This window comes from Rhinolophus sinicus, chromosome 5 (assembly GCF_057876585.1).
Source record: "Rhinolophus sinicus isolate RSI-liver-muscle chromosome 5, RSI-T2T, whole genome shotgun sequence".
In the NCBI taxonomy this organism is placed as follows: Eukaryota; Metazoa; Chordata; class Mammalia; order Chiroptera; family Rhinolophidae; genus Rhinolophus; species Rhinolophus sinicus.
Window position 1 is genome coordinate 50,638,393 of NC_142505.1, and position 24,422 is coordinate 50,662,814.

Below are 24,422 nucleotides of genomic sequence, written 5' to 3' on the forward strand. Positions count from 1 at the left end.
AGCACTTTTGTTAGAATTGTAAATGACTTGTGCAAACTATAATTATGTTATCCAAGGGCTGATTACATGTTGATGCTATTGCTGATTCTCAAAGGGAGGCAAGCGTGATGAAATGCTATGATGAAGGTCCCAAACTGCCATATAGTCTGGGTCATTACTTAGAATTCAGCTTCTGTGAAAATAGTCCATTTAAAGTAATGACATCTTTTAGTTTGCAAAGGGCGTAGTATAATCAGGTAAGGAAAAAGGGCGGAAATGGCAATGAGACTGCAACATCAGAACATATGGAGGTGCCGCTTAGCCACAGTAACTGTGGGGTGCTATGCCCCAAAAACACATCACCCCTAATTTACATTCATTCTTACGGGAAACTTAGACACATATTATAAAAGTTTTGAATTATGGAGTTCTCTGTACAATATAACATGATAAATGCTAATACAGATATGTGTAAACTCTTCAGAGCAAAGTAGAATCCATTGCCAAACATAGGATAAGTAAGAGAGACAGAAAATTTTCCTTCCCACATAAATAAGGTTGATTTAAATCAAATGGCTTGGGGAGTATGTGGGAAGAAAAAATGGAATCATCTCCAGGCTGAAATATGTAAAGGCTCAACCACCTCTAATCCCACGTCACAAAACAGTAACAACTGGCAGCTGAGATTGACAAATGTGTCAAGATGCCTGTACCCGTTAGGGCAGCAGCCATGGGCAGGGCACTCTGGCCATTTTCATTTTAAACCTTCAAGGGATTTTGTAGGTAATTATACACAAACTTAAAAAACAAAAATCTATCACTCTGAAATTGAGTACAGAATATAAGGTCTTACCTCAGAAGCAAATATTTATTTGAAAGAGAATTTGTCTCCCCTGGCTCTGAATCAGCTCTCTCACTGAATAAGAATCAGTTCTCAGCATGCTCTGGCCCTGAACTGCATTTTGAAATAACACAGATAATCACTATTGCCACTTGCAAGCCACAAGGGACTGGAAGAGAACATTTAGAATATGGAAGTCACATGACTCTCAAACCTTAATTATAAAATATATTTGATTGCTGGGAGACATAAAGAATAGAAAAACTTCTAACTGTTTCCTAAACAGGGCAGGGAGTGTGGTCCATCTCTATTAAATTACTTCTAATCCCACCGAACACACTGTGTTGCTTTTCCAGCCAAACCTTTGCAAATGCTGTTCTATTCTGACTGCTTTGACTAGACAATATCCCTGACATCTCAGTTTCGCCATCAACTTTTCCAGAAATCCTCCTGGACCATCCCACTCCCCACAGTAGGTGAGATGCTGGCATGGCACACATCACACACTCCTCTGTCATTGCCTATTTAGTGATTTTTCCATGAGTCTGAGCTCCCAGAGGGAAGAAACGATACCCTATTCAGTAGCCTGTGTATCCCCTAGTCCCTGCAGAGCAACCAGATCATTACAGACGCTTAATGTGTATCATTGGATGTCTAGATGGTAGGAAGGAAGGAAGGCATGCTGGCCAGAACAAGGCAATGGTACTCAAGGCCACAGATGTCATAGGGGCGTGCAGAGAAGAAATAAGAGCCCAGGTTCTGTCACTAATTAGCCCTGTGACTCTAAAACTGTCACTTCATCTCTCAGGAACTGTGTCTTCAGTGGAAAAATGAAAAGGTTGGACTAAACTAAGAGGGTTCATCAAATCTCTTCCAGGTATACTGTTCTCTCAGATCTTTTTGTCTTCAAGATTGTCCATGCTTCGTCAGCATACCCATTTTAACATGTATTTTAAAGTCAAAAACATTGGGTTTTGTTCACCAGAACGAGGGGGTTGAAAGATACAGCAACTGAGGACAGTGCCGATAGATGCTCAACGAAGGCATGAACGAATGAACAGGTGTCCCTAAATCTCTTTCATGGCTGCATTAGAAAGTGAATTTTTTTAGCTTTGGTTCTTTTGATAATAAAATTTCATTTCATCAATGTCCTCTCTAAAGGAAGGGCGACTTCAAATCCTTTAGAAGAAAAGCAATATACACAAAGGAGGAGGATGGTGTGAATTCACTGCTTCACAAAGAAGCTTAAGTTTCCCAAGGAAGCCACAACCTCTATTCAAGAGACACAAAGTGACCCTCAGAATTATCACGTCACTGGGGCAAAATGGACTTCTTCTTACTAATAGGATCAACTGGACAAATCACCAAGATGTTTTTTTTCCCAAGGCTGTCGCGCTAACAACGAGGGCAAATAATTCCTGCCAAGAGTGGCAGCCACAGGCTTATTACTCGTCCTGTGGCATTTAATTAGCACGAGGACCCTGGGCATCAGCTTCATGGCATAATGAAGACATGATGGAGTAAATGCAGAGCAAAGATCTTTCTGCTTAGATCCGAAGAGACAGTGCTACCCAGAATATGTGCAGAGAATTTATTATGTCATTTAGGAAGTTAGCTTTTTCTTTTACTTTCTAGACTGAAGAAGGCAATGTTCAAAAGAAAACTAGCAAATCACAAACACTAACCTAGACACGCTTTCTTAGTGGCAAATATTTAACCAACGTCTTAGTTAAATCGACATTTAGTCCACAGTGAACAAATAATATTGCCATATCCCAAATGACTAAATAAAATATGTGAGGAAATATATTACACGTAAATATAGAAATCAGATTTTCAGCCCAAAAGGATGCTACAGTAAGTGCTTTTTTTTGGATGGGGCAGGGGGGTCAGGAAAAAATTAGTTTTAAAGGTCACTTTTCCAGATGACCAGAATGCTGGCATTTAGCCAAAGAAATTTAAAACTGGGTGATACCAGCTGAGTGATCCATCTCTGTTCTGTCCAAGGCAGATGCTTTATTTATATGTTCCCTATACTACAGCTGACCAGCATCCCCTCCAAATCAGTTGATATAATCAGTCTGGTCAGATCAGTTTTAATTATTCTAATAGTTCAAGAGTGCTATATATTTACCCTTTATATTTATGAGTGTGTGAAAATTATAAAATAAAAATAGTAATAGTTCAAACATCATACACACTCACACACATACACATACACGAGATGTTCACCTCTGGAAAGTGCTTATAATGATGCCAGAGAAAAAGTGTAGCTAAAATGTTAATCATGTCAGCTGAGATAATATCCAGAGGGAAGAGAAATGTCTGTTGCAGTAAGTAATAATCATTTTAAGAAATAGTATCTAAAGGCAGGGAGCAGAAAACGCCAAGATGAGTGGGGTGGTCGTATTTGGGAAGAAAAGGACCTGCGTAGGCAGGGGTTTGGTCTGGATAATTATTTGCTTTAGGGGTGGGGAACAGAGGGGTGTGGAGGACGTTTAGCAGCCCCCCGGGACTCTGCCCACCAGATGCTTGCAGCAATCACCCAGCTGTGGCAATCAAAACTATCTCCAGACAGTTCCAAAAGTTCCTGGGGAGGAGAGGGTGGATTGTGAGTCGTCCTTCGGTTGAGAACCACCGCCTTCAACCCACGGTCACCCTGGTTGCGGCTCCATCCCCTGGATGCCATCCCAGTTCCTGGCTTCAGATGCAGAGTGAGCTCGGCTACACCAAGGTCAAACCTCAGGGCACCAGCTCGCTGCAAAGTGGAACAGCTTCCCACACTAGGTGAGGAGTCTCTTAAATCATGAGTTCATCTGAGACTAGTCCAGGAAAGCTGCTTAGATTTCTCAAACCATCTTTTGAGGTCTTAGTCCTTTAAACCAACAACCAAAACAAAGTGAAACTATGATGAGAGCAGAAATGGTACAATCCTTTGAAAATGCAGCAGCAAAACAATCTAATGGCTTAGAATGGCACATGCAGAATCTTGTGGGGGAAAAATAAACAGAAATTGAAGGTCCTCGTGATCTTTCTTTTTTCCAAATATGGCTTAACATGCACTTTAAAAAAAAAAAATCCAGACCTGACATGTTTTATTAATTTAATTGGTTTCCTATTTTTTTTTAATCACATTATCTAGTAACGGCATCTCTGCCAGTTTGGTATTGAAGATAGGCTTCCTTTCTATCAACCTCAGGTAAGTTGCTCAAATTGTAGTTTAGCTAATCCCTAAAAGTTAATGATCCCACCTGTCTCATGAAAGAAGCAGGATCATAAAGCAGAAAGATACCAGAATAGTGTGTGGTTAAGGAGAGCTCCATCGCTTCCCCGCTGGGTGACTCTGGGCAAGTTACTCTCTAAATCACAGTCTCCCATTTAAAAATAGCGACTATGATAGTAGCTACATGCCAGGTTTACTATAATTGTAAACCTGGTATACAGTATGGGCTTAGTCAATTGTAGACAATCCTTTTGTTATAAAAATTAGCATTTGCATGGCCCTAATTGGAAATGAGCATGGAAATGACCATAGCAATTTCACTGTATCACTCTCATAAAATACCAGGCATCTAGCAATCCAGTAAGTTAGAAGTGAGAACTGGAGGAGGAAGCAGTCTCCTTTGCAGAACAAGACAGTACCCTCGAAAAAGCTTACATTTTCTTTTTATTGAAAAGGAAATTAAAAGAAGAGTGGTTAAGCTCCTTTACTCACGCCTTCATCCCATTTTACCTTCCCAGTGTAATGGATCTGAGGCTAGAGGGATTAGATCTGGGTAGAGCACCAGTCATTTCCTCATCTGTGTTTCATTATTCATGGGATGGTTCCCTCTTGCAGCCTCCCCAGAACACACTGTCCAGGGAGTGGATCTGACATTTCAGTGGGGCAAACGCCTCTTCTCATAGCTAACATATTCTTTCTGGGCCAAGAGTGGATCTCAAAGTGATTTCTCTTCTCCCAAGTTCTCATTCATTCAGAATTTGCTGATACAATTTATTCACCCAATGCATATTAATTGAGGACCATCACCTGCCAAGAATTTTGCAAGGAACTGGAGGTATCTTGATGATCACGGTTGGGGCACTCAAGGAACTTAGCTCTGGGAGGGAGGCCAACATTTGCTACAGGGATGCATAATTTCAAACTGAGCCAGGAAGTAGCTCTCTAGCAGTGTAAAACCTCTCTTAACCTGCAGTGTCTGCAAAGACTCCCCTGAGTAAGTGACACAAGAACTGAGTGGAAAGCTCAGGTGTAAAGCTTAGAACCACATTTCCCAGATTCCTTTTAGAAGGGGTCTGGTTAGATCCTGCCAGTGAGAAGCACTTGGGTAAAATCTGGAGCTCTCTCTTAGGGCTTTGAAATCTGGCCAACAGTGTGATGTAAGGACAGCGAGAGGAGGGTAAGAGGGCAGTCATCCACAGAGAAGACACCTGACCAGACCCTGCTGGGTATAAAACCATGGCATTATCTGCTTTCTCTTGGTCTCCTAGAGCTGTCCTCGTTCTTGATCTTCCCTCATCTGGTTCTACTGGCCAGGTACTGGGGCTCTGGATATTCTTGCAATAAATTCCTTTTTGCTTAAGGGAGTCAGAATTACCTTCTGCTGTTCACACCCATCAAGTTGTTTGCTTCTGGTCACATGCCACACTGCGTTCTGCTGCACTTACATTTATGATTATGCACGTCTATCTCCCCAACCAGACTGTCGGCTTCTTGGGGACTGGACAATGTCTTATTTCTCTTTCAACCTCTAGGACCTAGAGTGGTGGCTGACTGACACATAGGAAACACGCAGTAAATGCAAAATGAGTATGATTTTGCACATGTTCAAAAAAGTATGAGGTTTGCCAATAACAAATACAAAAGTTCAGCTGGATATTTAAACACTGACAAAGAGCTCAAAAAATCAAATAGAGTCAAAAAGTCCTCTGTGCCTTATGGCGATTTTACACTGATGTGGAAATCTCTATGTTCTACAGTCATCTTCTCAGATATTACTTTTTTTATGTAAACTTCATGAAAAAAACCCAACATGCTAATAACCATACTCCTGTAGCACCCTTACTTCTGAGCTTATCGTTATTCAGAATTTTCACCACCACACTTTGAAATGGGTAGAAAAAGGCTGCTGAAGTGGGCAGGTCCATGACACCACTCCCAGGAGCCAGCTACATGCAGCACTGCCTGCACTTTTCAACCCACAGGGCAATCCATGAAGCCCAAGAGGCAGTTAGTGAACTTGGCTTCCAGAGAAATCACCATCTGTTTTTCTACCCCTAATAAATAAAGTGTCTCTGCTCTATAAATTCACATTGCTTGTGGAACGGAGACCTCGAATGAAAACGGAGATAGAATTTTTGTCCAATTTAATGGATTTTTAAACAATATCTTGGGTAGCAAATTTATGCTGCAAGAATCTATGGGCTACATAACAGTCTGAATTTTATCTGGTTCAAATAATACTACCATGTCCTAAAACCCTGGGCATTATATACTTTCCAAATGTACAATGTTGTCAAGGTTTTATGACATTTCCTACAAAAACTCAATAGTCAGGTAGCACTTCATCAATTGCAGTTTACGTTCGGGTATGAGAACAGAATGCTATGGCTGCAGCATGTAAACTGTGGCGCTCCTCTGACTTCCGTATCATAGCCACACAGGGATATTCCACTAAACAGTTTTCCTGCAAGCACATTTTTGTCCCCTACAAAAGAACTCCATGTCTTGTAATTATGGAGTAGAGCCAAAAATATGATGGTAGATCCCCAAACTCATTCTTGATGACTTCTGTTTTCCTACAAAAGCTTGCTCAGTGATATTCTGCTACCTGGGATTCTCTGCTTATTCAACTTCACTTCCTTCCTCAAGTAAGAAAATGCTTAAAGCACGGTGCCCAGACATGTACCCTGCTGCCTAGACATGTGTCCTGTCCACGTGGCTTATGGGGTACACAAGACTTCTGAGACCTTCTGAGGGCTCCGAAGGCAAAGCTGACAGATATGAGGTGCAAGCCTAGCTTTGCCAGGTTAAACACGGCTATGAAAGGCACATACCCAGTTCTACTGGCATCAAAACACAGTGCTGGTTGCCAAAGAGTCTATGAGAAAGAAATATTAAGTAATACCCCACCTCTGACATTGACATGAGTTTATTATTCCTACATGCCAACACACCCTAATCTAAAGCTTATGCTGTTTCAATCCAGGCCTGCCCAGAAATAGCCAATTATGCTAAATGTGGTCAAAACTTTAAGGAGTCTTCAATCCCAAAGACAATGATTCATTGGCCCATTAGTTTCTGTAGTATTTCCGTATTTTGAGTTGATTTCTGCATTGTGTGCATTTCAGGGATTATTTCCATCACATTGCAGGTATAATAGAACTCTTGCCCCTTCGCTATGTTGCCAGTAGTTTTATTTCCTCCCAAAATGTACTGGTAAACACTCAATGAAAAAAACTCAAAATAGAACAACCCCTTCAAATACACATAAAATATTTCCAAATCCATTATCTACATGCTTTAAATAACTGGAATTGTGATTATGTTGCCCAAAGGAGCCCTAATGCATGACTAACTTTGTTCTAGAACTTCCAAATTGGTTCCCAAACCTTTGAATCTGGCTGTGGGGAAAAGTTTAAAATTTTACAAAATATACTCATCATCAAACGTGGTCATTTGTCACTTTTGCGTTGAAAGTGCCTTCTCAAAATCTTTACTGAGAAAACTATATCCATTTATTTCTCAAGAATGAGAGTTCTAGTCTCACCTCCTAGTAAAACAAACAATTGCGATGGTCTTCCTTGATTTGCTGTCACACATGGTGCCATCATCAAAAAATTTAAGGTCCACAGGAAAATGAGCCTTATTCTCTTAATTTGCAGGAACCATTTTATTCTCTTTTCCCCAAAGACAAAAACAAAACAAGCAAACAACAACAACAACAAAACCCTGGTATCTAGAATGTATGACCTGGGGCAAGCCTACCACAGACCTCAGTATCCTTCAGTTTCCTGGGGTTGAAACGGTCTCACAGGGTTACGGTCAAGAGAAAGTGAACAGTGCAGGTGAAGAGCAAAACAGAGTATCCAGCATACAGTGTTCAACATAAGCAAGTTCAATAAATGTCAGCTTTGTTATCATTCTCTGATGGGTATTTTAAGCGAAAAGACTTGTTTTGAACCCTCAGTCCATCTTCCAAGAACTGCCACCGTCACTGTTTCTGTTAGTCCCACCCGCCCTGACAGCCCCTTGACTCAGGGGTCCTCAGTAGTCTCCCCCCGCTCTCTTCTAATTATCTGTATCAGTTAGCTGGAGCTTCACAGGGGCATCCAATGACCAGGGCTTTGTCTTTAAAGATCTTGACAGAAACGAATGAATACCATGATCCATCAGATCACCAATATCCTGTGAGTGAAGATGGAAGCCAGTCAGGATGAGGACAGCTTTATGGGGGTATGACTTGTGTAGCTGCACAGGGCCCCACATTCAGAAGGGCCCCAGGCTTAGTTTAATGCTCTGCGATTGCTCCCACCCTGAAATTTACAATCAACTTTGTACAAAGGATCCCACATTTTCACTTTGCACTAGGCCCCACAAATTATGTAGCTGGTTGTTATAGCTGGAACGTTTTGCTCAGAATGTGATATGAATTGTTGTATGTTTTAAAAGGATTGCTCTAGCGTCTGTCTTAAGAACAGGCTACAGAAAAGGTAAGGATAGAAGCCGGAAAAACAACTAGGATGCTGTTGATATCAACAAAGGGAGAGATGATAGTGGCAAATGACACCAACAGAAGGGGCCAGTTAGATGCCATTTGCCTATGGCTGCAGCATGGGTGCCTGGCAACATGCCAGCCTATGGCAGTACCCTTGCCAGCCAGCTCCTGCTGCCTACCACTGGTTCCTGCCCCATGTCCATGCTGGTTGTCTGTTAATCTGAGAACCCGATGTCTTCATAATGCATTTTTTTTTTTTTCTTAAAAGAGTAAATATTGGTTTCACTTTGTGTCTACCCTTTTCCTAGGGCAAGGCAGGGGACCCTGTGGTTCCACAAAACTGTACACAGTAGCAAATGGGAATTTTCCAAAAGGAAATTGGACTGCTGTCGACAAAATCTAGATCCTACAATGGAGAAAATGAGCTGGTGAAAGAAGGAAGGAAAGAAGGGCCCTTACCAGGTCAGTCATGTTCTGTGTTAGGTCATTGGAGTCAGGGTTTACTGTATATTCTCTCGTTGATTCCAATCAAGCAATGGATGTAAACAACTCCCCCACCCCCGCTAAAATCTGCATGGGTTTGGCAGGATAAGATCTACTAAAGTTTATGCAAATACAACATGCATCTAAAATACCATTAAGACCTAAAAAATACTTTGTTTTTGCTCAATTCTCTGAAAGAAAAAAGGACAGATTAACTGTTTTGACTTTTTATTATTTTAGACTTTCATCTAAATTTGTATGATTATTTCTGTTTAAGATGGCAAATGAAAAAAAATCATCACTATTTACTTTTCAGGTAATCAAATAGAAAAGTCATGAGGCCATGCTAAAAGTGTCATGAGTAAGTTCAATAGCAGTAAGTTAAAAGTTTATACTCCCTAATCTAAAATTCTTAAAAAATAATTTCTTCAACGCGCTCAAAAATTTCTCTGAAATGACAAAGCATGGATGATACCAATCCCCAACCTGAAGGGCTTATGTCAGCTACTCACCTTTTTCTGAAGAACGTTGATTTTTCGTTCCTTCACTTCTAACATATCCTTCATGTCACGAATCTCTCCAGCCAGTGTCCCCTTCTCTTCCGTGAGGTCCTGCAGCTGTTTTGTTTTTTTATTGAGAAAAGATTCTTTCTCTTCCAATCGTAATCTCAGCGCATCTACCTGAAATCAGGAAAAAGAAAGAGGGTCGTGGTTTGACACAGAGATTATCAGTATCCATTAGTCGTGCCCTATGAGGGAGCAGGACAGCAGTATGCCTTCTAAGGACAGCATGACCAAACCACTGCTCACAGGCAAGTCAACGCCCAGCATTTTAATAGTCTGTATCTATCTCAAAGTCCTGTTGTGTGTGTATCTCAACAGTGATACATTTTTTACTATAGATTTATATGAAATAAGATGCTACACAGTAATAGTGTGTCTCCATGTTGTGAAAGCAGATGCTGGGAGACAAAGTACAGTGATCCCCTGTGCTGTGAGAGCCCGGGGGGTGGGGACAGTGCCCGCTCCCTCTGCAGCTTCCTCCAGGAATAGGGAGGACACAACTGGCCACGCCTCAGACCTCTGGAAGAGCAAGGCTGACTTGTGAAGAAACACTCCTAAATTACAAAAATGCATGTTGCCAAGAGGAAGTACATGCTGCCGCTGGAAGGAAGAAGAAGATGTGGAAATGACAACCATTCACCAGCTTTAGGAAAGACTGTTTTCCAAATACTAAAAGGGGGAAGAAAAAAAAAAAAAGATGAAGTATACAAAAAAAAAAAAATCCTAAAAATCCTGTTTCTACCTTAGCTCAAAAATTAGATTATTATAATCACTGCTTTTCAAATGCCAAGAACAAAAGGAGGAAACATAAGCTTTATTTTTTTAAAATGTAACATTCCAAAGACCACATATAAAAAATACCGACATGGGTGATGCAAGGTACTGGGGTGATGGAAGGCTCCAATCCACACCGTGCAGACCAGGGATTTCATAGATAGTAGCACATCAACAATCAGGGAGTAGTGACACAAGCATGCTATTTAGAGATATAAAAAAAACAAAACAACTAGGCAACAAGAGTTAAAATGCGTTGTCTTGGGGAAGAAGAAATGACACAGGGGCATGGAGGTGGCTGCTGCATCTCATAGCAAATTTTGCTCATTACACTAACAGCAAGTAAAATTTGGATGAAGGGGGGGGAGATAAAAGTTAAAAAAAAAAAAGGATGTAGGAATACCATAAAAAGCCAAAATAAATAGATATGTAAGTACTATGAGGACACAGAGTCCAAAAGCTCAATGTGGAACAAGGAAAAGAAGACAGTAAGTTTCAAGCTGGATTCTGCTTCAATTCAGCTGTGAGGACCAGGATAAATAACTTACGGCCCCCACCAGGCTTCCAGCCTCAGTTACTCCACTGATAAAACAAAGAGGTGGAACAGATAGTCTCTACGTTCCTCACTTTTTATTATTTTAAAGGCAGGAATCAATCTTAATAGAATACATCATGGAAGAATAATTATATTAGAGATAAAGAAGAAAAAGTTATTGGGGTAGAATCTCCTTTTCTTAAGAAAAGGGTATCAAAGTTGTGTTTCTAAAGGTCAAAGGTGATGGGTAGGTGGGTGAGAGGAGAGTTTTCTAGTTTTGGTCCCAGAGAGGATGAAGCTGGGAGGTCCCAGCAAGGGAAGGGGTGACCATGCCAGGGGTGGCAGGATGACCCTGACTGCATTACAAGCACGGATGGACATTCTGTGACTGACGAGGGTGAGAACTGCAGATTCTTCAAACACGTGATGTCTAAGCCTCTTCTCACACAATGGTCATAAAGATCTAGGGGCCGGGAAGGCACACAGGGATCTTCCCTTCCCTAAATGAACATTCATGGCAGTTGCACAAAAGTGTAAGCATCCCAAACTCTGAAGTGGCCTATCTTTGTTTAACGTTATCTTCACCTACCAACCTAGACTAACACCATTACTCGACTTTGGGTTTTCATCATACCTGGTGAACAAATAGGATTTTTAGTTTATACATAAAGAATGGCATTTGGGGGGTTCCTTGGGAATCGGTAGGGCATGCTGAGCACTCCAGATTATAGCTTGGCTAGAAGGGGTTACATTATTTGTAGAGATTTGCCCTCAGGTTGACCAGGACTCAGTGTGAATATGAAAAGAAACTGGTCCCATTAGCTCTGCATTCTAGCTAAGAAAGGTTGATGGTTTATATCTGGACTAAAGGAAATGCCCAATATCCAAAACTGTGATATAAATAAATTACAATATGGGAGGTAGTGAGTGGTGCCGAAAAGAGTTTAGAAGAAAAGACTCCGTATTGATGAGTAATACATTAAACATTTGCAGCACCTTCTCACCATGCGTGATCTATCAGTGCTCTGCCGCCATCTTCCTCAGCCCAGAAGAGAGAAAAAGCAACCCTAGCTCTAAGAATATTTCTCCAGGAATAACACAGAGAGCAAGGATGGTTGTGATCAACACACTACTCGTAATACCCAAACTCTACATGGCAGGAGGGATTCTGTGCCAGCTGAGATCTTCTGCTTTGGAGTTTATTTTCCATGCGCCCAAAAGCATGTACTTAGCTTCAAAGGAATTTGAATCGTGCCCTTCAATTACCTTCACTCTGTCTTCACAGCTTTGCAGTCTCCTACAATCAAGAAACGAAGCTTACAGGCCTTTTTTTTCTTCAAGACAAAACTTTGACCTGAACTGTATCCAATTCTCAACCAACATTAGCCCAGTTTGCAGCAAGCAAGTATGACATCATTTCTAAAGTCAAATTTTAACTTCCAGATGGTACAAACCACAAGCAGGCGCACAGGCCTTCTGATGCACAGAAGTTTAAACACAGGGAAGATCAGGCAAGAAAGAATATAGTCAATTAAAAATTAGAGTATGTCCTTTCAAACTGGGGATCAATGAGTAGGAGTAAAGTTCCCCTCACTGATATTTGGACTTCACTCAACAGTGTACATCGTTTTAAAAAGAATAAGAAAAGCCTTGAAGTTTAGATTATATTCCAACATCAGGTAGAGATATAAAAGTTAAAATGTTTGGGAATATGAAATACTTTTCTTTGCCTCTTCACTCAACACCAAATAATTTTAAGGGTCCTTGACTCTCTCTCTTAAACTTTGGCAGTTGACTCAATAATAAAACTTGGCAAAGCAAAAAGCACCATCATTTCCCAGAAAAACAAAAGAAAATTAGAACTGTATGATATAGTCAGTGCACAAAGACCCATACCTAGGTTGAATTTCCAATTTTTATATATGACTTAACCGCATGGGAACTAGTCACCTAATGTTAAAAACTAGGACAATCTTTTCATTTTACGAGAATTACTCATTTCTTTCTGATCCAGTTGTGCATGTGTTTATGTGAGTGTGAGTGTGTGTGTGTGCGTGTGTAAGAGCATATAATATATGAAAATTTAACCTTTTATCTGGCAGTATAAAACATGAAACATTTGTTATCACTTCAGTTCCAGGTAATAACTTGAAAGAAAAGGACCATGGCAATGAAATTGGCAAAAATTGCCAAAATCAGAGTTAAACATTATTAATCTTCATGTCAGCACCCAGGAATTATAACCAGTTCCAATGGTGAGGTATGTTTGTAGAAGTTCTATACATAAGCCTCCCGACCTTTCTGCCATATTTTACATGGGCCTTCAGAAACGGTTTCAATGTTGTGACAGAACACTAAGTGCTACTTGATGTGCCATAAATAATTTTTTAAAATCAAACGGTTCGTTTCGATTTTAAAATGACTACAGCAACACTTGAGGGGGAAAAAAAAACCACTTGAGAGAGAAAAAGGGGCCACTTGAAATTTTTCACAGATTAAATACTACTTACTTGACAACGCTTCAGGAATTGAATAAACATGCTATCACAAAGAACAACTTTAAAGGAAAATGAGACTGGAACACTCACAAAAGATCCCAATATAGTTTTATTTCACATTCAAAGTTTTGTTTGTTTGTTTTTCCTAATAGTAGACTTGGGTTAAGGGCATATTTGAATTTGATTCAACTTGCAATCATTCAAATAGGGAGACAGTTTCAAAGTTGGAAGTATGTATAATGTATACAGCTTCCGAAGACACAAACACTGAAAATAACCTAAAATCTAAAACTTGCTGCGGTAGTAACCACTACTTCTCACTCACATCCAATTTTCCTTTCCTTCTTGAACATAGGGAACATCTTCCCAGCTGTCTTTTGGGAAGATGGGGCCGTTTGTTTTATTCATGAAATGTAAGCAAAAGTGACATATATACATCACTTCCTGTCCATGTCACCCCCCACACACACACACATTCTCTCTCTCTCTCTCTCTCTCTCTCTCTCTCTCTCTCTCTTTCTTCTTCTTCTTTTTCTTCTTCTTCTTCCTCAGAGATCTTGGAGGCTACACTTTCCAGACGGTGGAGCTACAAGATGGCAGAACCTCCACTAAAAAAACCCTCAAGAGACCACAAGAAGGAGCATCCCTCCCCCCTCCCCCTAACACACACACAAATCCACAGCCCCCAACATGGATTGGACTTACAGTATGATATGTTAAATGACTCAGAAATTATTAGAATAATTTCTTCTGTTTTTGCTAAGAAGCGGGCACTTTAAAACTAGTAAGATTTGTTTGTCTTCGAGATAGCCATAAACCTAAAAAAAAAAAAAAGAAAGAAAAAAAGAAGGGCCATTTTATCTCTCTCTACTCCTTCAATGTGTAAAATCTCAAAATCGGCTTTCCTCTGTCCTTTCATCTCAAATCCAAAGGAGGGGGGAAGTGGCAGAGAGGCAAGGACAGAGCTAAAATGAAGAGGTAGCAGACCCTAGGGAATGGATGCAGAAGTTAAAGATCAAGGCCTTGGGGAAAAGAGAGAGACTGGAGAGGAAGAGTCTCATTGGCTTGAACTTCAGTGTGTACAGAGAAGTGGCTCAAGTGGACAACTCTGTTTTGCCAAAGTCTCTGCATTACAAATATATGTGTTCCAGCAACTCGTGGCAATAGCCACAGCTTACCCATAGGCCTTCCAAATGTTGGAAACAAAACTCAGGGGTTATAAGCAAAATGAGGATATAGCAGTATCTCCTTCATCAAGTTATTTTGGGGATTGAATTAAATAACATGCAATGCCCTGAGCACAGGGCCTGGCACCCAGAAACACTCAATAAATTTTTGCTATTGTTATTATATTTTATTATTCTGCTTTCCACAGCCCCTAACCCAGTGATTTATATACTGCAGGAATGCAATAAAGGTTGCTAATCAACAGCCCTCAGGAAAAGTGGAGAACCAGCAAATAAGGCTTTGTGCTCTAACATGTACCAGGGTGTTATATTGTCTGTCATTTACTTTAAAATATTTCAGCATTCCCTGTATGATACGCGCGTCTGTGTGGAGAGGTGTCTGGTTGGGTGGGTGGATGAGTGTATTTCCCAACAGGGAATAAATTCTCCAGGGTAGTTAATTAGCCTGCGAAAGACTTTAATTAAAAGCTGACATGCCAGAGTTGGCTAACAAAAATGCCTCGATATTCTTTATATTTGATGAACACCTGAAATTTGGTCAATTAACATCATTGACGCGAGGAGTGATTTTTCCTTGGTGAAGTGAGTAGTGTTTGAGATGTACGGATTGGCTTGAAATGTTGCACACACACTCCCACTCTTCCAGGAATAAGATTTAAGACGGTGCGTCCAATGGAAATATGATACAAGCCACACCTATAATTTAAAATTTTCTAATAGCCACATTAAAAAACTTTTTTTAAAGTGACATTAATTTTAATACTATCTTTAATTTAAACCACTACATCCAAAATGCTATTATTTAACCTGTAATGAATATGAAAAAAATTAATGGCATATTTTACATTCTTTTTTGGTATTGTCTTCAAATCCCAGAGTTTATCTTACACTTTCAGCACATCTCAGTCAGGACTGGCCACATTTCAGGCGCTCAGTAGACACAAGTGGCTCATGGTTGCCGTATCAAACAGTGCAGGTCCATGACTGGTAAACCCAAAGTTTCACTGCTTAGATTTCAATCTCCTTTGCATAATGATGCTTCCAGGAATATTCTGGCCTGACAGCAAATGAGCTTGTCTAAGCCCTGACACAGGAAATACCATCACAATGACCTACTGTGCACCCTTCGTGGCCTCAAAAGGACAGAGGGCTGGAGCTTCGAGGAGCATGACTGGACCACTGTGATGTACTAGCCGGCAGCAAGGTTACAGGGCAGGAGTCCTACGGCCTTCCCCTCTCTGGCCATCAGAGGCTATTTATTGATCTTTACCAAAGAGAACCACGGAAGTGTCAGTGACTTCATTGGTTTGGTGATTTTATTAGCACGATCTTCCTGGAATCGTGCTGAAAGGAAGAATTCCGAATAACCATTGCTTCTTAAAAGTTCTTTCACACCAATCTCCAATTATAGCAAAAGTTGCCTTTCAGAAAACTGTCCTTCAATAGCTGTACCATCAAAAACTGCTATATAGATGAGGATGTGTCCATCTCTTACCCGATGTTTGGATTATGTCCTTCTGTTCTTCGACATGTGCAGCTATTTTGATTTCATAATTTTCTTCACTGTAGGTACTCTTATCTCTAATAACTAGAATTATTTATTTATTCATTCAACAAATATGAAGAACCGATTTTGTGTCAGGCATTGTTCTAGGTTATAGATATAGTCTTTTAAGAAGACTGCCAGGTCTATGATTTACTGAACCCTACATTTGTGAAGTTGGGGGAGGGTATAGTACATAAGTATTGTGTCAATATCATTAGTAAATAAGATTTTTAGAATAAGAGGAAGTACTACAAATGTAAACTCTAAGACTTTACGTAAAATCTTTGTAAAAACCTGGACTGACAAAAGGCTAATTTGCAGATATCTGTGCTTATTAGTGGAAATGTCTAGGTGTGTTTGTGTGCATACAAAATAATAAAATCGTGAATGAGCAAATATCTACCAGCTATTATAAATCAAACCTGAGCTGACATTTCAGTATTCAGTAAAATGATTTGTTTAACTGATGGCTATTCTTTACTGTATGATCTTGGAACACTAAATGTATTTATTGATCTTTAGATAAGTTGTGCTTTATACCTACTCCACTGAGTTCAAGATAATTTTGGATTTTAATAAATTTGGGTCTTAAAAAAAGGCCTTATAATACTAATAAGTATGAACATATGATATAGTTTTCGTTTAAAAATTTATTTTCTAGCTTTGCCCATTAAAAAGGCATAGAAAAAAGTGACCAGTAACGATGAGCCGCCACCCTAAGCACCCAGAACGTGGTGGTCTCTAACAGTGATCTCTCACTACAGTAAAAAAATTCTCTGTAGAAATGACTGATTTTTAGGTCTGTGGCAAGAAATGTAGAAGTGAATGGAGATAAACTACCTCATTGAACCGGAAATCAGGGAAATATTAAAGAAAAGACCGAAAGAGTCTTTTTATTGGCCAAGGGCAGGACAATTTGATGCTGTTCTCTGAACAGACACTAGGGGGCAGGAATGGAGGCCGGGGAACCGGTAGTAAGCTAATGCAGTCAACCAGAGAGACAGTGGCCACCAGAACTAGTTTCCCAGAAAATAAGAGCTAGCCGGACAATCAGCTCTAATGCGTCTTTTGGAACAAAAATTAATATAAGACCTGGTATTATATTATTATATTATATTTTATTATACCTGGTCTTATATAAGACCCGGTATTTATTATTATATTAGTTATATTATATTATATTGACCTAGTCTTATATTATAGTAAAATCAGACCAGGTCTTATACTAATTTTGCTCCAAAAGACGCATTAGAGCTGATGTTCTGTCTAGGTCTTATTTTTGGGGAAACACGGTAGGACTGAGGTGGTGGAGAGGGAGAGCGTGGCTGTGTTTGAGACACATTTTGAGATATTATCAGGAGGCAGCTGGCGGAACCGAGAGTTTGTATGCATATGGGTAAAAGGAAGGAAGGAATCAAAGGTAACTCCTGGGTTACTGGCTGAAGCAACTCTGTGTATAGTGGAATTATTGCCTGTGTTGGGAAAGACAGGGGGACAATCTGACTTGATGGCAGGAAATCAAGAGTTCAGTATTAGGTATATACAGTCTGAGATGCTAGAAAACATCCAAAGTGCAAATGGCTGCGTGACTTGGAAGCTCCTGAGACAATAGAAAGTGGACTAGAGTCTAACGTATGTGTGGATGAGCCATATTGTAGTTATATTAACATTCCTCCAGAAGACTAATTAGGACATCTTCCGCACATGTACAGATGTACTCCCACTTAGATGCAACTATCTGAAATCAAGTTAAGAAAACTTGTAAGGAGAAGACATCTATATAGTTGAATACCAAGAGAAATCCTTTTCCTAAGAGGGTCGCTGGTTTTCAATTTATAGTTATAAGGTCTCTCTGCCCCTTGCACTCATTAGTAACAAGAGATTTTGGTCATTCCAATGACACCTTTAAGCTCTCCAAGGTGGCGACATAATACCCAAGATGTGTTTTACCCTCCCAGTGATCACTGCAGTCAGTAGAGTGGTACTGACTAGGGCACTGACTGACACGCTCCCACTTGTGTGCCCACTTTCATCTCACAGCCCAAAGCCTCTGCATTTGACCAGGGGAAAAACCGATATTATATTTTAAGATATTTAGATAGCACAAAGAGAAACAATAATGGCTGCATTGTAGAGTGCTTCATCATTTACAGTATACCGTTCTCTTAAATTATGTCTGTTCTCTTGTACAATTTCAATTCAAAATATAAAATTCAGGGATTTTTAGTATTGTATAACCACATGCTGTGTTTATAAAAGTTAAGTTACAATCACCAGCTTGTTAATAACACAGTTGAGATTTTCAAGTTGTAAAGATGCATTTTGTCTTACCTACCTGTCAAAAAATTATACCCAAGTCCCACATGCCACCTACTTGAAGAAAACAATGTTGGGTTCAGAGTGCTTCATATCACCTACATGGAAGAATTCATATCATATGTAGGTTAATAATCCAGCCAACTTTATAAAGCCTGTTTTCATACTTAAGTTTTTGGCTACTTCTTACACTAAAATTAGGTGGTTTTAAGTGACTAGTCCAAAGTTCAAAATTTAATGTTCAATTCAGTTCCAGCAAATTTCTGAAAACACATGGGAATTGTAACTCATGTGTTAATACTTAAAGTTTTTGTTAATAAAACTTCCAACACTAACCTTACCTCATTGAACTTACCTCACTGGTTTTTATGCTTACTATAAAACTATAGCTGTCATAATATTTTTGAATTACTACAAAAGGAAGTAAGCCATTCCAAAGTCAATGTTATTTTGCAATATGATGATAGTTATAAATTCAAAATACTTAAAACCAATTTGCAAAGCTATTCATCTTAGTACTTCCTAACATTTGAAAAGCCCATCTTCAAAACATTTACTATTACCAAAAACGAGTTTAAGAAAACACCATGTATCATTCATATCGCACATTCCCTTCAAGTAAGCACATTAAGTTAAAACATTAAATCTCATTTCAGCATAAAATTTTAAAATATTGATCCTACTTAGATATGCCACGAACTTTCTGAACTATCACTGAAAGCCAAAACACTTAAATCACTGATAACTTAGTACCAAGATTAAGTAATAATTTTGTGATCTCAAGGTCAGTGTTTTTCAATAAATCCAAATAAGTAACCTCCATCCAGGTGTGTCTGACATGTTTGTAAATGACCAACAAATTAGTAACTGTAGTCATTTTATTTAAAAGAGAATTAAACCCATATTTTAAAGTCATTGACTAACAAATTAGTAACTGTAGTCATTTTATTTAAAAGAGAATTAAACACATATTTTAAAGTCATGTCTCTCAAATCAGGGCCCACACTCCTGGAGGATAGGACCTGTGTTCAAGGATCCATGAGTTTGCTGTAAGAATTGTTTTATGTTGTCTTTTCTTTGCAATGATCATCTCAAAATTAAAGTGAACTTATTCTCGATCACGTAAATGACTCCTTCTAACCAAAGATTAAGAGATTGCAATATCTGCCTTTGTGTTTGCACTAAAGATTCCTTTGGGGTGAAATGGAGAAACTACAGCAAAACTTATTTCTCAGATATCTATCCCTCCGAATCTTGGCCATGGGACATCATAATGACCATGCAAACAAGGGGTTCACAGGAATCTAGAGACGGCAATAAGTGAGAAAGCTAGGTCATCACATGGCATTCCACTGCAGAGCTCCTGAACTAGCATCTGAGCACAGCAGTTGGCACCATATTCACATCAAGTATGAATTTACATCCAGCAAACACAATCCTTTTCTATATAAAGTTAATATCACTAATTTAAATTTTACAGGCTTTGACATTAGATTTTCATTTAGTGTGTAATTTTTATGTGGTTTCATAGTTCTGTTAAGAGCTATAAGCATGTCTAGTCTTATCTTTGTACCTAATTAAGTGACAGAAGTAATAATTATTACATAAAGCAATACTGGGTGTCTACAATGTTCTTTTTAATTTTTTCTCTTAAAAGGAATTTCTTCTCAAGTTTGAGACATACTGCTCTAAAGTAAATAATATCCGTTCTTTGAAATCCTCCTAAGTGTTGGGAAAAAATTAAATGGGGGAGTGAAGGTGTGTTCCACAATGAAGTCGACATGGGCAATGCAGCTAGTTCTCCTGATTTATGGTAGACATTAGCATAAGAAAGTCTCTGAAGTCCCATAGCAAAGATCGTACTTAACTTGATTTAACTCACCTTTTCCCACAACTATTTAACCACAGAACCCATATTTTTCTAAGAACACATAATAATACCCTTCAGAAATTGTTAGGAAAGATTGTTCTCAAGTACCTTTCAGCTGTCAAATGTTTAAGGCACAGCATGGATATGAAATGTTTGAGTATAGTGAAATGGGGACAACCACTGGATTATATTCAGGTGGCCACAGCTCAGATTAAACGAAATGCATCCACGATGTCCTCTGTGACTAGTAGTGTGTTAGGTAATGCACCAGAGTGTCTGATATATTCCTCAGCACCCCCCCCACCCCGCGAGGTAGGTATTGTTTACAAGTAAAAACATTAACGCTCTGAGGGCTTACAGGGTTACTGTGTTAAAGTCCCATCTTCTGGTTCAAGATCCACTCTATCCTACATCCCAGGTTCATTTCTGGCTCTGCAGGCACCTGGGGGTGAGACCTAAGGGAGGCACTTGTTTCTTAGGGACTCAGCTACCTCCTCTGTAAACCAACAACATTTTGCTCAATGGCCTCTAAGGTCATCACCTATCCCAAACTTTCAGGATGTCAAGAGATGAGTGATCTGGATACGAAGACATATTTTAAAGCTTTGGTATTTAGAACAGTTTGATATTGGTGCAGGAAGAAAACGACAGAGGAAGTCCACGATAGATGCACATACTTAGGGAAATTTAGTATATGATAAAAGTGGCATTTAGATTCAGTAGAGAAAATATAAATTAATTAATGATGGATAGAAACTGACTATTCATTTAGAAAAATAATAAAGGCAAAGCATTACTTAATTCTTCATGACAAAAATTAATTTCTGATAAAGATTGAGATGTAAAAAAAAATTAAACCATAAAAATTGTAAAGGAAAATATGGGATCCTTCTTTTTATTTTTGAAATACAGGAGTCCTTATTAAGAAAGAGAAAAGGCTTAGATACCATAAAGGAAAAGATAAATAAGATTAAAATACAAATTAAAATACCTTCATGAAAAAAAGACAAAGGCGAACTGCAGAAAACTTCTGTGAAAGCCAAATATAAAATGCAACGTATGTTCCATTATGTATGTTTCCAATTGGAAATAAGAGAAGGAACATTTGCCTGTGTGTGCATAGAATATTTCTGGAAAGACAAGTGGGCAAATAAATAATAGTTTATTAAATGCTTACTACATGCTCAGTTGATAAGAGATCAAAACAAGGATGAAATTAACACATTGGTCAATTCCACTTACAAGATAACTAAGGCATCACACCGACTGCTATGGAGACCCCAGAGTAAGATAAATCCAGCCAGACCCAAAGCTCCCAGAAAATCAATTGATTACCAGCATTCCTGGCTGACCCCTCCTCGGGGTACAAATGTTACAAACAGAGGGGTAAGCAAGACACAGTCTGTCCTGGAAGAATTATTTATGGTGGTACATATCATAGCTACTACTGACCCTATCTAGTATATTAGTACGTACATTGTTGGAATAATAGTTACAAGTAGGAGCTCTCGAGCTAGACTCCTCGATTTCAAATTTTAATTTTTCATCATTTACTCACCATGACTTCAAGAAAGATACAATATCTCAAAACTTTAGTTCCCCCTCCACAAAATGAGGATAATAATAGTACCAGTACCACAAGGATTAACTGAACCATGATTTGCAAGGTGCTTTACAGAAATGCACTAAAAAACAAAGTAGAAGCAATCAATGAGCAATGGTTGCTCTTTAATGGTGAATAGTGATAAAATTTGTGACTACCATGATAAATTATATGTTCCACCATCTATATGCGATCAGTAAATTTTGTCATTAGGATGCTATATGTTAATATTCTAGCAGCTAGCATAAAAAGCTAATCGCACTGACAACAATGATGGTAACATAACCTAACCCCTATGGATCAGTTTCATGTGGCCCATCAGCACTTTGAAACAAGTTGAGTTATTGCTTTCTATGCTACAAGGCCCAGAGCCACACAGCTTATAGGTGGCAAAGCAGAGGCTTGAGAACATGAGTATCAAACTCCAAAGGACCTGAATATCAAGCTCAGAAGAAGAAAAGCTGGAAATATTTGAGCAGCATGAATGACAAGCACAGGAGTGAAGAGAAATATGGTATGAAGAAAAAAAAAAAAAAAAGGTAAAGTTGCTAAAATTCTAATAGGTATTTTACCGATATATCGGTATTGGTATGTATTATTTATAGATGAAAACACTAAGGCTCTGAGGGGGTCTCAGGTTAACATGGGGAAATGTGGGATATATATATATATATATATATATATATATATATATATATCATATACTTATATAATATATACTTATATTATGTTTATGATGATGTGTTATATGTTAAATTATATATATCAAGATTGTTTTTTTAAAGATTTTTATTGGGGAAAGGGAACAGGACTTTATTGGGGAACAGTGTGTACTTTTTTCCCAGTCAAGTTGTTCTTTCAATCTTAGTTGTGGAGGGCACAGCTCAGCTCCAGGTCCAATTGCCGTTGCTAGTTGCAGGGGCACAGCCCACCATCCCTTGAGGGAGTCGAACTGGCAACCTTGTGGTTGAGAGGAGGTGCTCCAACCAACTGGGCCATCTGGGAGCTCAGCGGCAGCTCAGCTCAAGGCGCCATGTTCAATCTTAGTTGCAGGGGGCGCTGCCCACCATCCCTTGCGGGACTCGAGGAATCGAACCGACAATCTTGTGGTTGAGAGCCCACTGGCCCATGTGGGAATAGAACCGGCAGGCTTCAGTCAGGAGCATGGAAATCTAACCGCCTGAGCCACCGGGCCGGCCAAATTATATATATCATATAATTATATATTGAATTATATATACTAGATATAATAAATACTATAATATATTGTTTGCTGCCATATATTATATATCACATATACAGTTGACCCTTGAACAACACAGATTTGAACTGTGCAGGTCCACTTACACTCAGATTTTTTTCAGTAAATACTACAAATGTATTTCCTCTTCCTTATGATTTTCTTAATAACATTTTCTTTTCTCTAGCTTACCTTTATTGTAAGAATACATTTGTATTCTTATATACCATATATATATATGGTATATATGGTATATAATACGGTATATATGCTGTATATATATATATGGTCTATATGGTATATAATACATGTAACACAAAATGTGTGTTAATCAACTGTTACCAGTAAGGCTTCCAGTCAACACTAGGCTATTAATACTTAAGTTCTGGGGGACTCAAAAGTTACATGGAGATCTTTCAACTCCATGGAGGTGTCCCTAACCCCCTCCCCACCAGCACTGTTCACGAGTCAACCGTATACCACATATGGCAGCAAATACTAGCTCTATTCTTCATCCATGTCTAAAATTCCTTGAACAAAGTGTCATCAACAAGAAAATCCTGCAAAATGCTGACTGCAGGTACACACCAGTGAGGCTATATATTCTTATACTGTGGTTTCAACTTTAGCCAAATATTTACTAGTTTACACAGATTTCACTTTTCACAACAATGAAAACACTTCTATCCCAAGATACTCAGAAACGTCTTGTACATATACCAATAGCAGAAAGAAGGAATGTTTACCATGGAAGTGTCATTGTAACACACACTAGAGCTTGTGCTGAATTTTGGAACATACTTTTGCTTTTAAGTTATATTGAGGTTTCCCATCACTGACTTTTAGGAAGAACATATGATTCTGAAATGGGTGGTAACACCAAACCCTGTACAGTTTTATCCTAGCCAAAGCAAGCAATTGTTTTTCTGTTGGGACTTACTACAGACTCTTCCAACTTGGAAGCGTTTTGTTACTAAGGAACAAACATGGAGCTGGAAAAAAACTATGCTCCCGGAGTGAAAACTAATTAAGCCAAGAGCAAGAACTACTATGAAGTTTAAAAATTTAATGTCATGCTACATACAATTTTGGTCTTTTTTTAATTAGTAAAGAAAAATGAACAACCATCCCTTTCTGGTTCACGATCATTGCTCCTGAAAATATTTACTGTGATCACAGCATTATTATGGCAGAGAACATTTTGGGGTGGAAAATCTGTTTCATCCTGCAAATATTGTGTGTGTGCGTGCGTGCGAGCGAGCGAGAGAG

General features: G+C 39.0%; 1 protein-coding gene across 17 annotated transcripts in view; it reads right to left on the minus strand.

Moving 5' to 3' along the window:
* The window catches only part of ERC2 (ELKS/RAB6-interacting/CAST family member 2), a 918,050-nt gene that overhangs the window by 537,479 nt on the left and 356,149 nt on the right, over nt 1–24,422 (minus strand). For all 17 annotated transcript variants that reach the window (XM_074313127.2, XM_074313130.2, XM_074313128.2 and 14 more), the window contains one exon: nt 9,534–9,701. In XM_074313127.2, the coding sequence (XP_074169228.2) occupies nt 9,534–9,701 (168 nt within the window). The remainder of the gene's footprint in view (nt 1–9,533; nt 9,702–24,422) is intronic.